Source organism: Hydra vulgaris, chromosome 12, assembly GCF_038396675.1.
Source record: "Hydra vulgaris chromosome 12, alternate assembly HydraT2T_AEP".
NCBI classification, from domain to species: Eukaryota; Metazoa; Cnidaria; class Hydrozoa; order Anthoathecata; family Hydridae; genus Hydra; species Hydra vulgaris.
Genome location: NC_088931.1, coordinates 16,429,668 through 16,441,330, shown reverse-complemented (window position 1 = coordinate 16,441,330; position 11,663 = coordinate 16,429,668). Strand labels below are relative to the sequence as shown.

General features: G+C 27.2%; 1 protein-coding gene across 1 annotated transcript; it reads left to right on the top strand.

Moving 5' to 3' along the window:
* The first annotated feature begins 9,658 nt into the window (after window positions 1-9,658).
* Window positions 9,659-11,330, top strand: LOC100213623 (uncharacterized). Its single transcript, XM_065812359.1, has 4 exons — window positions 9,659-9,812; window positions 10,315-10,401; window positions 10,480-10,755; window positions 10,959-11,330. The coding sequence occupies exons 1-4, from the start codon at window positions 9,716-9,718 to the stop codon at window positions 10,988-10,990; spliced, it is 492 nt and encodes a 163-aa protein (XP_065668431.1). The 5' UTR covers window positions 9,659-9,715; the 3' UTR covers window positions 10,991-11,330.
* Window positions 11,331-11,663: the final 333 nt, after the last annotated feature.

Sequence of the window (11,663 nt, the reverse complement as noted above, 5' to 3'; positions counted from 1 at the left end):
ACACTATTTGAAACAACAAACGAACAATTATTGAAAGTTAATGAGTGGTTCAAAAGAAACATACTTTCTCTAAATGTGGATAAAACCAAATATATTTTGTTCCACAAAGTTAATAAATCAAAAAATATTCCCATCAAATTGCCTAATCTAATAATCAATAACACTACCATTAAAAGAGAAAACTCAGTAAACTTTCTTGGCGTAATCTTAGATAAACATTTACGTTTGAGTTTACATATAAAAAGTATTGAACATATAATATCAAAAAATTTAGCAATGATATATAGGGCTAAACCATTTTTTAACAGTAGTTCTTTAAAAAGTTTATTTTTCTCTTTTATTCATTGTTATTTAATTTATTGCAATATTGCATGGGCAAGTACAAACCATACAAAATTAAAAAAATTGTACAGTAAACAAAAACACGCGTGCAGAATAATTTTTGGAGTTAATAGAACTCTACCTTGTGAGCCTCTTCTGCGTATACTTGGAGCATTAAATATATATAAAATCAACTTACACCAAGTTTTAATGTTCATGTACAAAACAAATATAGGATTATCTCCTAAAATATTTCAATCCTATTTTGACAAAATAGTTCATAAATATCCAACAAAAATTTCAAGTATCAACTTAGTTGTCCCAAAATATAATTCAAAACTAACTTCATATTCAGTTCTTTATCGTGGACCTTACTTGTGGAAAATGTTTCCCAAAATTGTAAATACACATAAAACTAGTATAGAGCAGTTTAAAAAAATGAATCAAAACAGGCATTCTTACTTAAGGATTTTAATATATCTGATTTTAAATGTTTTTTTTAATTAAAACTCAAAGGCAAAAAATAATTAATACAAAAATTATGTCACTGAGTGCATCAACTTTTTTTTTTTTTTTATCACCTTAATAATGGTATTACCTCTATGGCGTTTTCTAATTTATTTACGTTATTTCTATGGTTTATATTAATTTATTTACTTTTTATTTTTAAATCTTAGTTTAAATTTTTAAGTTTTAAGCAAATAATAATATCTTATTTATTTTTTCTTATTCATTTGATCTTACTCTTTCCTTAAATTTTTATTCTTTAAGTTTTTCTTTAAAAGACAACGAATTGTTATCTATTTTACTTTTATATTTTTAATTTTTTTTAATAAATAGTTTGTTAACTTTAGATATTTAAATATTACAGTTTTTGTAAATACGTGAAAATAGGGCTCGGTGATAAGGCTAAATTAGTCTTCTTCTTGCTCCCCCAATATTTATTTTTATTTATGTGCTTCGAAACTGTATATATTTTTTAACGGCAAAAAAAAAAAAAAACCCCGCTAGGGAGAAATTAAATACTTTCAAAGAATTGTACGGTTTGCAGCGCTTGTTAATTTTTCGCTTAATAAAAAATGACATTTTTTATTTATTTAAGTTTTCTACCCTACACAAACCTTTATCATTCCTGTACCTAATTAAACCGAAAAATTTTAAGTGGTTTGGATACCCGAAACTAAAACTTTTATTTTTGGGTATGCAAATCATTGATAAAGTATATATGGCATTAGCGAGACTTCTTTTGGCAAATGAAGTCTCGCAAACATACACTTTATCAATGTAATCTGGTTTATTTGATGAAGTTCTTGATATTCAATATTCTTAGATAAACATTTATTGTTCATGATGCAGGTAGATATGATATCAATAATATTTATCAATTTTTAAATTACAGCTGATAGATAAATGTTGCTTTTAAAAATATTAACAAAATGTTTCTTTATGTTTTCCATTTGTTGACCAGGGTGACAGGAATAGTGTCGAAAAATGAAATTCAGAATAGTGTCAATTATACTAAAAAGGCTTAACGTCGCAAAAAAAAGGAATAGTGTCGCAAATGAATTTAATGAATAACGTCAAAAACAAAAAAAAAAGAAATAGTGTCGAAAACAAAAAAAGGAATAGTGTCGCATATGAATTTAATGAATAGTGTCGAAAACAAAAAAAGGAATAGTGTCGCAAGTAGTAAAAACGGAATAGTGTCCCAAACAGTTAATTTCAGCAATTGCTTACTTGTTTTGCTTATCTTCATAGCATACAACTTTTGCAGAAAAAAAGAAAAGAAAAAAACAAAAAATAACGAAAGAAAAGATTGCTGCCCCATGCCAAACCCTCAATTAATGTAGCAGCACTCCCTTACGGGTCAAGCTATTTGATAGTCAATGTATGTACTGAAGCCCCCGGCAGCAGGCTATTTCAGTATGACATCAGACATGTTATCTAAATGCAGATTTATAGTTATTCTTATTTTTTATTTTTGTTTCATTCAACTATTCATTCAACTATTCATTCAACTATTCATTCAACTATTCATTCAACTATTCATTCAACTATTCATTCAACTATTCATTCAACTATTCATTCAACTATTCATTCAACTATTCATTCAACTATTCATTCAACTATTCATTCAACTATTCATTCAACTCCTTTAGGACATTACTACTTTTTACTATTTTTGGTACTATTCATTGAATTCATTTGCAGCATTATTCCTTTTTTTTTATTTTCGACACTATTCATATAATTCAAATTCATATAATTCATTTTAAATATAATTCGACACTATTCATTAAACTTCTTTGCGACATTATTCCTTATTCTGTAATTCAACAATCAATAATGCAACGATTTGAGACGCTATTCCTTTTTTTACATTTTCGACAATAAAATTTGCGATATTAAAAATTTGCGACAATCAAAATTTTGCGACATTATTCCGCCACACCGTTGACCGCCACACCGTTGACTACTACTACTGACTAACCGTTGGTTTTAAAACATTAGCTAGACCAATATAAACCCAAATATTTTCTTATTATAAAATTGAGACTCTTGAATCAAAATAAAGATTCTGACTAATTTGCCTAAGTTAAGTTAGTGTTTTCTACAAATAGCTTATTAATTAAATTAACTTATATATAAATATATAATAAAAGTTAATTATGTATGTATGTGTATATATATATATATATATATATATATATATATATATAATTTTTTCTCTGGCCTGAATGCACACTAGTTTATTTTGTGCCAATTGGCATTAAAATTTACTGTGCACAAGACAATTAAAATAAATTAATGCTTAGAGATTGCTCAATAGCCTTTTAGTTTAACAATAATAGCATTACGCCTTAAATAATTTCCTAATTTTATTTCATGTTCAATTTAGATAAAATATTAAACAAATTTGATGTACCATTGTCTTTTATGAGCTAACTTCTTTGGTCATGTGACAAGCAGTCATCTTGTCATCTGATGTTTTTGATTGAAAAACATTTTCATTAATTGTAATTTTTTGCTGAACAACTGAAATATTTAAAGATTTTGAGGTTCTTATTTATTTTAATCCTATAAGTGCTAAATATTATTGGGTGACTTAACTTACTTTAGTGTTTGTAGTTTTGTAATACTTATGATTTCATCACATTCATATTGAAATATTGATCACATATTTTAAATTATGTTTGCAAATTAATATTTAATTTCTCAAGTTGAGTTTAATTTGGTATCATTTAATTTTAGCTTGTTGCTGAAAATGAGTGAAAAGATAAGTTCTTCAAATTTTTTTTTGACACGTAATCAAACTGCAATATGGTTGATTGGTCAACCTGAGAAGAACCTACCAATCAATGTCCTTCCAACGATGGTTGATGTGTTAAGGACATTTTTCCACTATCACAAAGCATTGAAACAAACAGTTCCAGCCAGTGCAAAAGCAACATCTAATGGTTTAGCTCACATCTGGAAAAAAGCCAGAATTTTAATGACTTACCAGCCTCATATTGTATCAAAAGTGAAAACATGTGTTGATGAATATAATTTAATTAAAAACAATAAAGGAAGAGCTAGTAAGTCACAGATTGCTAGAGAGAAAGATTTTAGTATCAAATTAGATTTAATGTTTGACATTTCACACAAGGATGCAAACAAGCTAATTATAATTGATGAAGATAAAATATTTCTGGATGACCAAAAGAATGCTCGTATGATGAAGATGGCTGGAGAAGATGTAAAATTATCTCAACAAGAAAAGCGAACAGCAGAGCATCAACAAGCAGAAACAAAAAGAAAGCAGAATGAGGAAGAGAGAAGACAAAAAGCAAATGCTGTCCTTACACCTAGCTGTAGCCACTTTAGTCTTGATTGTGATAGTGATAGCAAAGCAACAGAAGTCAGTGACACTCCTGATGACAATGATGATTATGAAATAGAAATTCCGGTTTATCACAAAAAACTAGTAACACAATCAACTGACTGTAAACAAAGTCCTAAAAATAAAAAGCCACATATTCTCAATGAAATTTTGTCTTCTCCAGATGTATCATCCACACTTGATCGAATCAATTTATCTGACCCAAAATTTACTATATTGGCAGCTGCAATTGCTAGAGCAAGTGGATAGGACCTACAAAGTACGCCATGATCAAGATCAACAGTCCGCCGCAAACGCATTATGCACCGTTCATCAACTGAAAATCATATTCGGCAGAAATTTATGTCAAGTGAGAAACAACATATGGTCGTCCACTGGGATGGTAAGATGATGAGAGACAGCACCAACAATGAAAATCCAAAGTCCAATGTTGATAGAATTGCTATTAATATGACTGGTTATAATCTGGAGAAAATACTGGGAATTCTAAAGATATCATCTGGCACTGGACTGGCACAAGCAAAAGCAACCTTCCAGTTACTGATCATATGGAGTGTTGCAAATTATATTGTCGGTATGTGTTTTGACACAACAGCGTCAAACACGGGTTCCAAAAATGGTGCGTGCACCTTGCTAGAGAAGTTGAAGGAGAAAAATCTTCTCTACTTTGTTTGCTGTCACCATATGCATGAAGTAATTATTGGGGAAATATACTCAGTTTTGCTTGGACCCAGCAGTGGGCCCAACATAGCTCTATTTGAACGATTTCAGAAGTGTTGGCCAAGCATAAATCAAGCCAATTATGCTCCATTAGATGACGCCCATCTTGCTGAAACACAGCTTCAGCAACTTATATCAGAGGCTGGCTGCTTTTTGCAGCCTTTCTTATCAGATGACTCTTCGTACTTACCAAGAGAAGACTACAAAGAGATGATTGAGCTGTGCCTTTTAATTTTGGGTTTTCCGTTATCCGACTATGCCACCAAGAAGTATCGCTCTCGCATGCCGGGAGCTTATCACATAGCTAGATGGATGGCTAAAGTCATCTATTGTATGAAGATGTACCTCTTAAGAAATGAATTCAAGCTGACTATGAAAGAACAGAACAACTTGTGCGAATTTTGTATCGTTGCTGCTCATATCTATGTACCAGCATGGATTGCCTGTCCAATTGCAAGCGATGCTCCAGCAAATGACCTGATGCTCTTCACAAGAATTAAACAATATTCTGAGATCAACAAGGTCATTTTAAGTGCTGATATGAAGAAGCTTCAAAATCACACTTGGTACCTTGGGTCAGAAATGATTCCACTTTCATTATTTTCTGACAGGGGTTGTGACACAGAAAAAAAGTTGATTGTTGAAGCTATGATTCAAAGTGGAGCTGATTGGAGTGTCAAGGGTATAAAGTGTCCAGCAGCAGAATTAAACAAGTTGGAAAAGAAGCAACTTCATGAGCTTGTTACATCATCATCAACTGCTGCTTTGCAGTCACTTGGTCTCGATGTAACCATTTTTTCTGGAACCGATCCAAAGTCCTGGGAGGAAATTGCTGAATTTCGTTATACTAAAGCAATTGCTAAATCTGTGAAAGTTATCAATGACACTGCTAAGAGTTCTGTTGCTCTTATAAGCACATTTAATCAATTCATCACAAAAACTGAATCTGAAATGCAGAAACTAATACAAGTTGTTGAGGACAACAGAAAACGCATTCCAGATTGCCGCAAAAGCATCTTGATGACATATGCCACTGTTGCTACAAACTAAACTTTTGATCTTGTAAATACTGCAACATTTGAATGTAATTTGCATTATTTAAAGAATTTTTTAAAAATGATTAATTGTATATCATAGCTATAACTCAAGTTTTTTAAATATTGTTGTTGCGGTAAATGCTTTTAACAGTAAATTTTTATTTTCCTTGAGCAACCTCTAAATATTATCCAAAACACCAAAGATTTTGCACAGAAGTTTTTTTCAATCAAAGAAACAAAACTGTGCAACATTTAATTCAAAAAAAATTTTTCTGGACACCCCTAAAATATATATATATATATATATATATATATATATATATATATATATATATATATATATATATATATATATATATAAAGATATATAAAATAGTTAATAAGGTGCTATTGTGGCTTCTGGTACAAATCCTTGGTCCTTGAACTTGTTAGTCGACTCGAAAATGAAAATTTATTTGGGAAGCTTGATCCAAAATTGGCTGTTGAAAATATTATTCTTTGGTTACAGTTTTATTATTCTTCTTAGTTTTGTTTCGATGATCTGCTCTTTGTTAGCTGTGCAGGGGGTCTGCACATAAGTCTACTTCTTCCGATTATTTTTCAATTTTAATTTTTTTTAGGGTTGAAATTCAAATAGATTAGTTAATAAAAAAAGTAAAAATAAAAATACAGTAATTAAAATAACTTGTTGAGATCAATAATTAGACTGTAATAATTTTGTTTTTATTTTTCTAATTTTACATTTTTGCAAATACTTAAAAGCGAAGTTTTTGATGTATTTTAACCTGCAAAAATTTTAATCTCAATTTTTGTAGCAATTTTAATAACTGTGCAATTTTTAACAACAATTTCTCTATGCATATTTTATGTATAGAATAAAACGCATTATATTTAACAAAAATGATTTTTCCAGAGAACTCACTCAATAGTAAAAATAATCTGCTAAAACAGCTCTTTTTCTTTCATTTTAAGAATGAAGCGAAATTTCGTTGTTCGCCAACTATCTCAGAAAGACCACCACTAAAAACTAAGGAAATAAACAATGTTGAAAAAAAAAATTGCTTTCCAGAATTTTGACATGCAGTATTATGACATAGTATTAACATGACATAGTATTAACATACTATAATTTCATGCCGAATACCAAAGTCAAATACCTAAGCGTACCTTTATGCACCATAATAGTGTGTTTTTGTATTGTATCCTCATTTTTATTAGGTATAAATGTACAAAAGCTTGGAGTTTGCTTTATATCTAAAAGTTAACTCAAAATAAATAAAAATAAATATCAACTTCAAGAGTTTAATATTTAAATACCAAACTTAGCTTTGCCAAACACCCTTTTTAACACCCTTTTTTTAATAAACACATCTAAGATAATAGTCCCAAGTTTTAAAATTTGCTTTTTATTCCAAATTAATTTTTTTTTGATTAATTACATATATATTTCTAAACAAATCTCCTGAAAAATAAACAATGCTTTTTTGTTATTCTTGAAAAAAAAGTGTCAATTGTGATTCTTTTCCTTAGCAAATTTAGATATGAGTCTTAAAAGGAAATTAAAAGTTAATTGAAAATTTCAGCATAATATTTATATACAACCGCGTACAAAATGTGTTGCGAGCAGAAATCGGGGGTAAATGTAGTGTACAGGAACGGGGGTAAAACTAAAAACTCTTTTAAAATAAGTTTTATAAATCTATAATAATAGCTTGTTTTTCAAAATTAAAAATATATATAATTTAAAAAATGTTCAAAAAAATGTTTTACTTTTAACTGTTCAACTAAATGTGTTATATGATGATCAAGAAATGAAAACAAGGTAATTTTACTTTAACATATAATTAATTTTTATAAAATACAAATAGCAAAAACATGAAATAAATAGCATGAAATTTTTGCTATTTATATAAATATAAATAGCAAAAACATGTCTAAGTGAAAAAAATATTTTGTTTATTTTAAACTTAAAGTAAATTTTATAAATTTTTTTATTACCTATTTTGAAAATTAAAAAAAAAACGTTTTGAAAACCATTTTTACAAAATTGCAAGCTTCAAAACTGTCCTAGCAATTGTCTTAGCAACTGTTTATCTTAAATATTAACTTTGGAAGTTTTTTAGAGTTTAAGAGGGAGAGATGTATCTGAAAAAATGTGAATGCAAAAAAAAAAAAAAAATGAAAGAAAATATATTAATACTAAAATATAAATGAGTAAATGTAAGTAAATTACTATTAATAAAATTGACTAGTTTTTTTATTTTATTTTTAACAGTGTTTTTTATACCTAATGCTATAACTTTAAAAGTTTATCGAAGTGTTTATTATTATTGCTGTATTGAAGTGTTTATTGTTGTTCTGAAATGTTGTTGTTCTGTTTATGTTGTTACTGAAAATAACATTTTAGTAACGATGATTAAATAGATATCCTTTTCCTTTACACGTTTCTTTAAAACGCTTGAAAGGAAATTAAAATTTTTCCCAGTATTTTGGTTGCAATATCATTTGTCAATATCATTTTTAATATGATATTAATCTTTTAGACTACATAATAATTTTTTTTTTTTGCTTTGTAATTAATCTACATATGCGTTCAATTTATTACTCTTTGTAACTAAATAATAAAAAATTTATTTTTAATTTTTTTTTATTATTATAAAACAAAAAGTTTATTTTATCACAATAATAAATATAGTGTAACAAATTCCTTATTTTTTTTTTTTTTTTAGTTTTATTGTGATCTTTAAATAATATCTTACTTAAAGCATCACGCCGGTTTATTTCGGGAAACCGATAATTTTTGATAAATGGCTTGATACCTCTATATTTTAATTTTCTAAAGAAAATTATAACAATCCAAATTGTGATTATATATTCTAAGAATGCTAGTTTATTCATGTTATTAAACTAATTAATTAAACTAACTAATAACGCAAAAACAAAAAAATATCTTCAAACCATCTGAAAATTAAAATTCAATGTATCAAAAGAAATATATTTATATATAAAATGCAAAATAAATATATAAAAAAGAGTGAGATAAATTTCTTAACATAACAACAATCTACTATACAAAACTTGATATTAAAAATGGGGAAAAAAGCAATCCAACTAATTTAAATTACAGAGCTTTTAACAGAAAACAATTAATTTTAGAAATAAATTTATTTTCTTTAAATAGCAAATCCAAACTAATCCAAAATAAAAAGCAATCCAACTAATTTAAATTACAGAGCTTTTAACAGAAAACATGTGTGTGTGTGTGTGTGTGTGTGTGTGTGTGTGTGTGTGTGTGTGTGTGTGTGTGTGTGTGTGTGTGTGTTAATAACGTTGAATACAAAAAATTAACATAGATTATGCATAAAAGCATAAAGATATAATTTATGCAAAAATCCATAAAAGGGCATAAAACATATTTCATTATTAAATTGTATTTTTGAATAGATATGTAAAGAAAACTTTGTTGAGTCAAATAGATTTTCAAGCTCAATCTCTTTTCTTATCGTCCGCAGATTACGTTGTGAACAAATTATCTTTTATAATATTTGACGTAGTCATTTTTCATTTATGTCTTCCATTCTTCGTTATGACGAAGCAAAGAAAGAAACATAAAGGATATGTTTCGCCATATTTCGGATGTGCATTGTAACAATTTTTAATAAGGCAATATACATATTAAAAATACATTGCGTAACGATTACTTTTAATTTACTATAAAATAATCCAGGAATACTTTTTACAGCGTAATATTTACATGAATTGTTTAGGAGTATTTTGTTACTTAGTAAACTGTAAAATGTTACTTCTGTTTGTTTTATTTTTCTTCCATACAAAAAATATCGAAGCACAAGGTAAAATAAATTCTCTACTTTTCTTACAATTATTTATCTTACAATTATTTCAATATTTAAGAATTTAAAAAATAGCTATAATTATTTAAATTAATAAATTAATAAATATCTATAAATACATGTTTATGGCATCCTCTAAGCCATATACCATTTTTATAAAATGGTATTTCTTGGTAGTTTTCATTTTTTGAATATTTTTATTTGAAAAGATTTTCAACCCATAAAACTTTCTTTCATAATAGGCTAAAATAAGAGTGTAAAGAAATGAAAGATAATTAAGTTATATTAAATATGCTAGAAAAAATCTGTATGAAATTTATGCATGGTTTGAATATTATTTGTTCCAAAATATGTTGATGTAAATAATGTTAGTTATATCTTTCTTATTTTGATATGACTAATTATTTTATACTTATTTAAAATATAAATATAAACACACAATCAAATTTTTTTTTACATTTAATATTGATTTTGCTTTTAAAAATAAAGTTATTACTCATAGCTCCTTGCATTTGCAATTCAACAAAGATAACAGAATTGCATATCTGTACGTCGTGGGCCAAAGCGGATATACTTGCCAACTTTAATGGTTAGCTTTACCATTATTTCTATTACTATCATCTTATTCGGTTATTTATTGTAACTTCATTTTTTTTAATTCTTTCAGGAACTTGTTATGGAGAAAAATTAATTGAGGCTATAAAGTATATTAAAGGAAAGATTGACAAGTTGGGTGAAACATCAAAATTGTTTGAAAAATGTCGCGAACAACTTTTAAATGAAATAACTTTGAAACAAAATCCAGTTTTTGATGAGTACGACGCGTGCACAGTTGACATCTATTGTCAAATAGACAAATTAAAAAACATGCTGAAAATAAAAATATCAGAACTTGAAAAAGAATCGGATAACGAAAAATCCACTTTTGGAGACTATGCTGCTGGTATGCGTCTTTTTTTATCATTATTGATGCGTTAAATGATGCATGTATATACACTGACATCATACTTGTTTATGTTTGAATTTTTGTTTAAGCATATATAAATTTAATCAATATTTTTAATTTAATATAATTTAAAGATTTTTTAAGTTTATAAAAACCTAATTCAATAGTTTTAATTTTATTGCATTTCGATTATTATTCAGGTCTATATGAAAAATTATGGCAAAAAATTTAAAAGAAAAAATACGACGACGACAATATGAACGATACGATCATATCGTATCGATAATATCAACGATACGAGCTTTCTCAAGACGATTAGTTATAAAAAGTGATTTTATAAAAACAAGTTGACCGTTATTCTAACGCGTTTCGAATACAAAAGAAGTTCAGTTCAGGCTGTTTTCGATAGTTTGCATGAGATCTTTAGTAAAGCAGTAAAAAATATTTTAAAAATAAAGTATTTGTTTTGAAAATTCTAAATACATTTTTCTGTCTTGCTTCCTATGACAGTTTGACGGAAAAAACCTTTACTAAAACAATGAAATAAAATGTCAAACTATTTTGCTGTTTAATTTAGTATTTTTAGTGTCTCGGTTGTTCGACCCGGTGTTTTATGTGTTTAAAATGATTAGGTTTTTTAAAATAGAAATAAAAATAATAATAATGAAAAACCGTAATGTTTACAACAACAATTTTAGATTTTAAAACTGGTATGAAGCCATTATTATTTGAGTTGTTATCATTTCCGAATAACTGTTAAACAATGGTTTAGCTACTTTTTGCTAATTATTATTATAATTATTAAATGATTTGAAATCATTTTTATGAACTGCTTAAAAACCTTTTAGTCAAAAAAATAAATTAAAATTTATAGTTTAAAAATACAACAAAGTTTTTAAAAATAT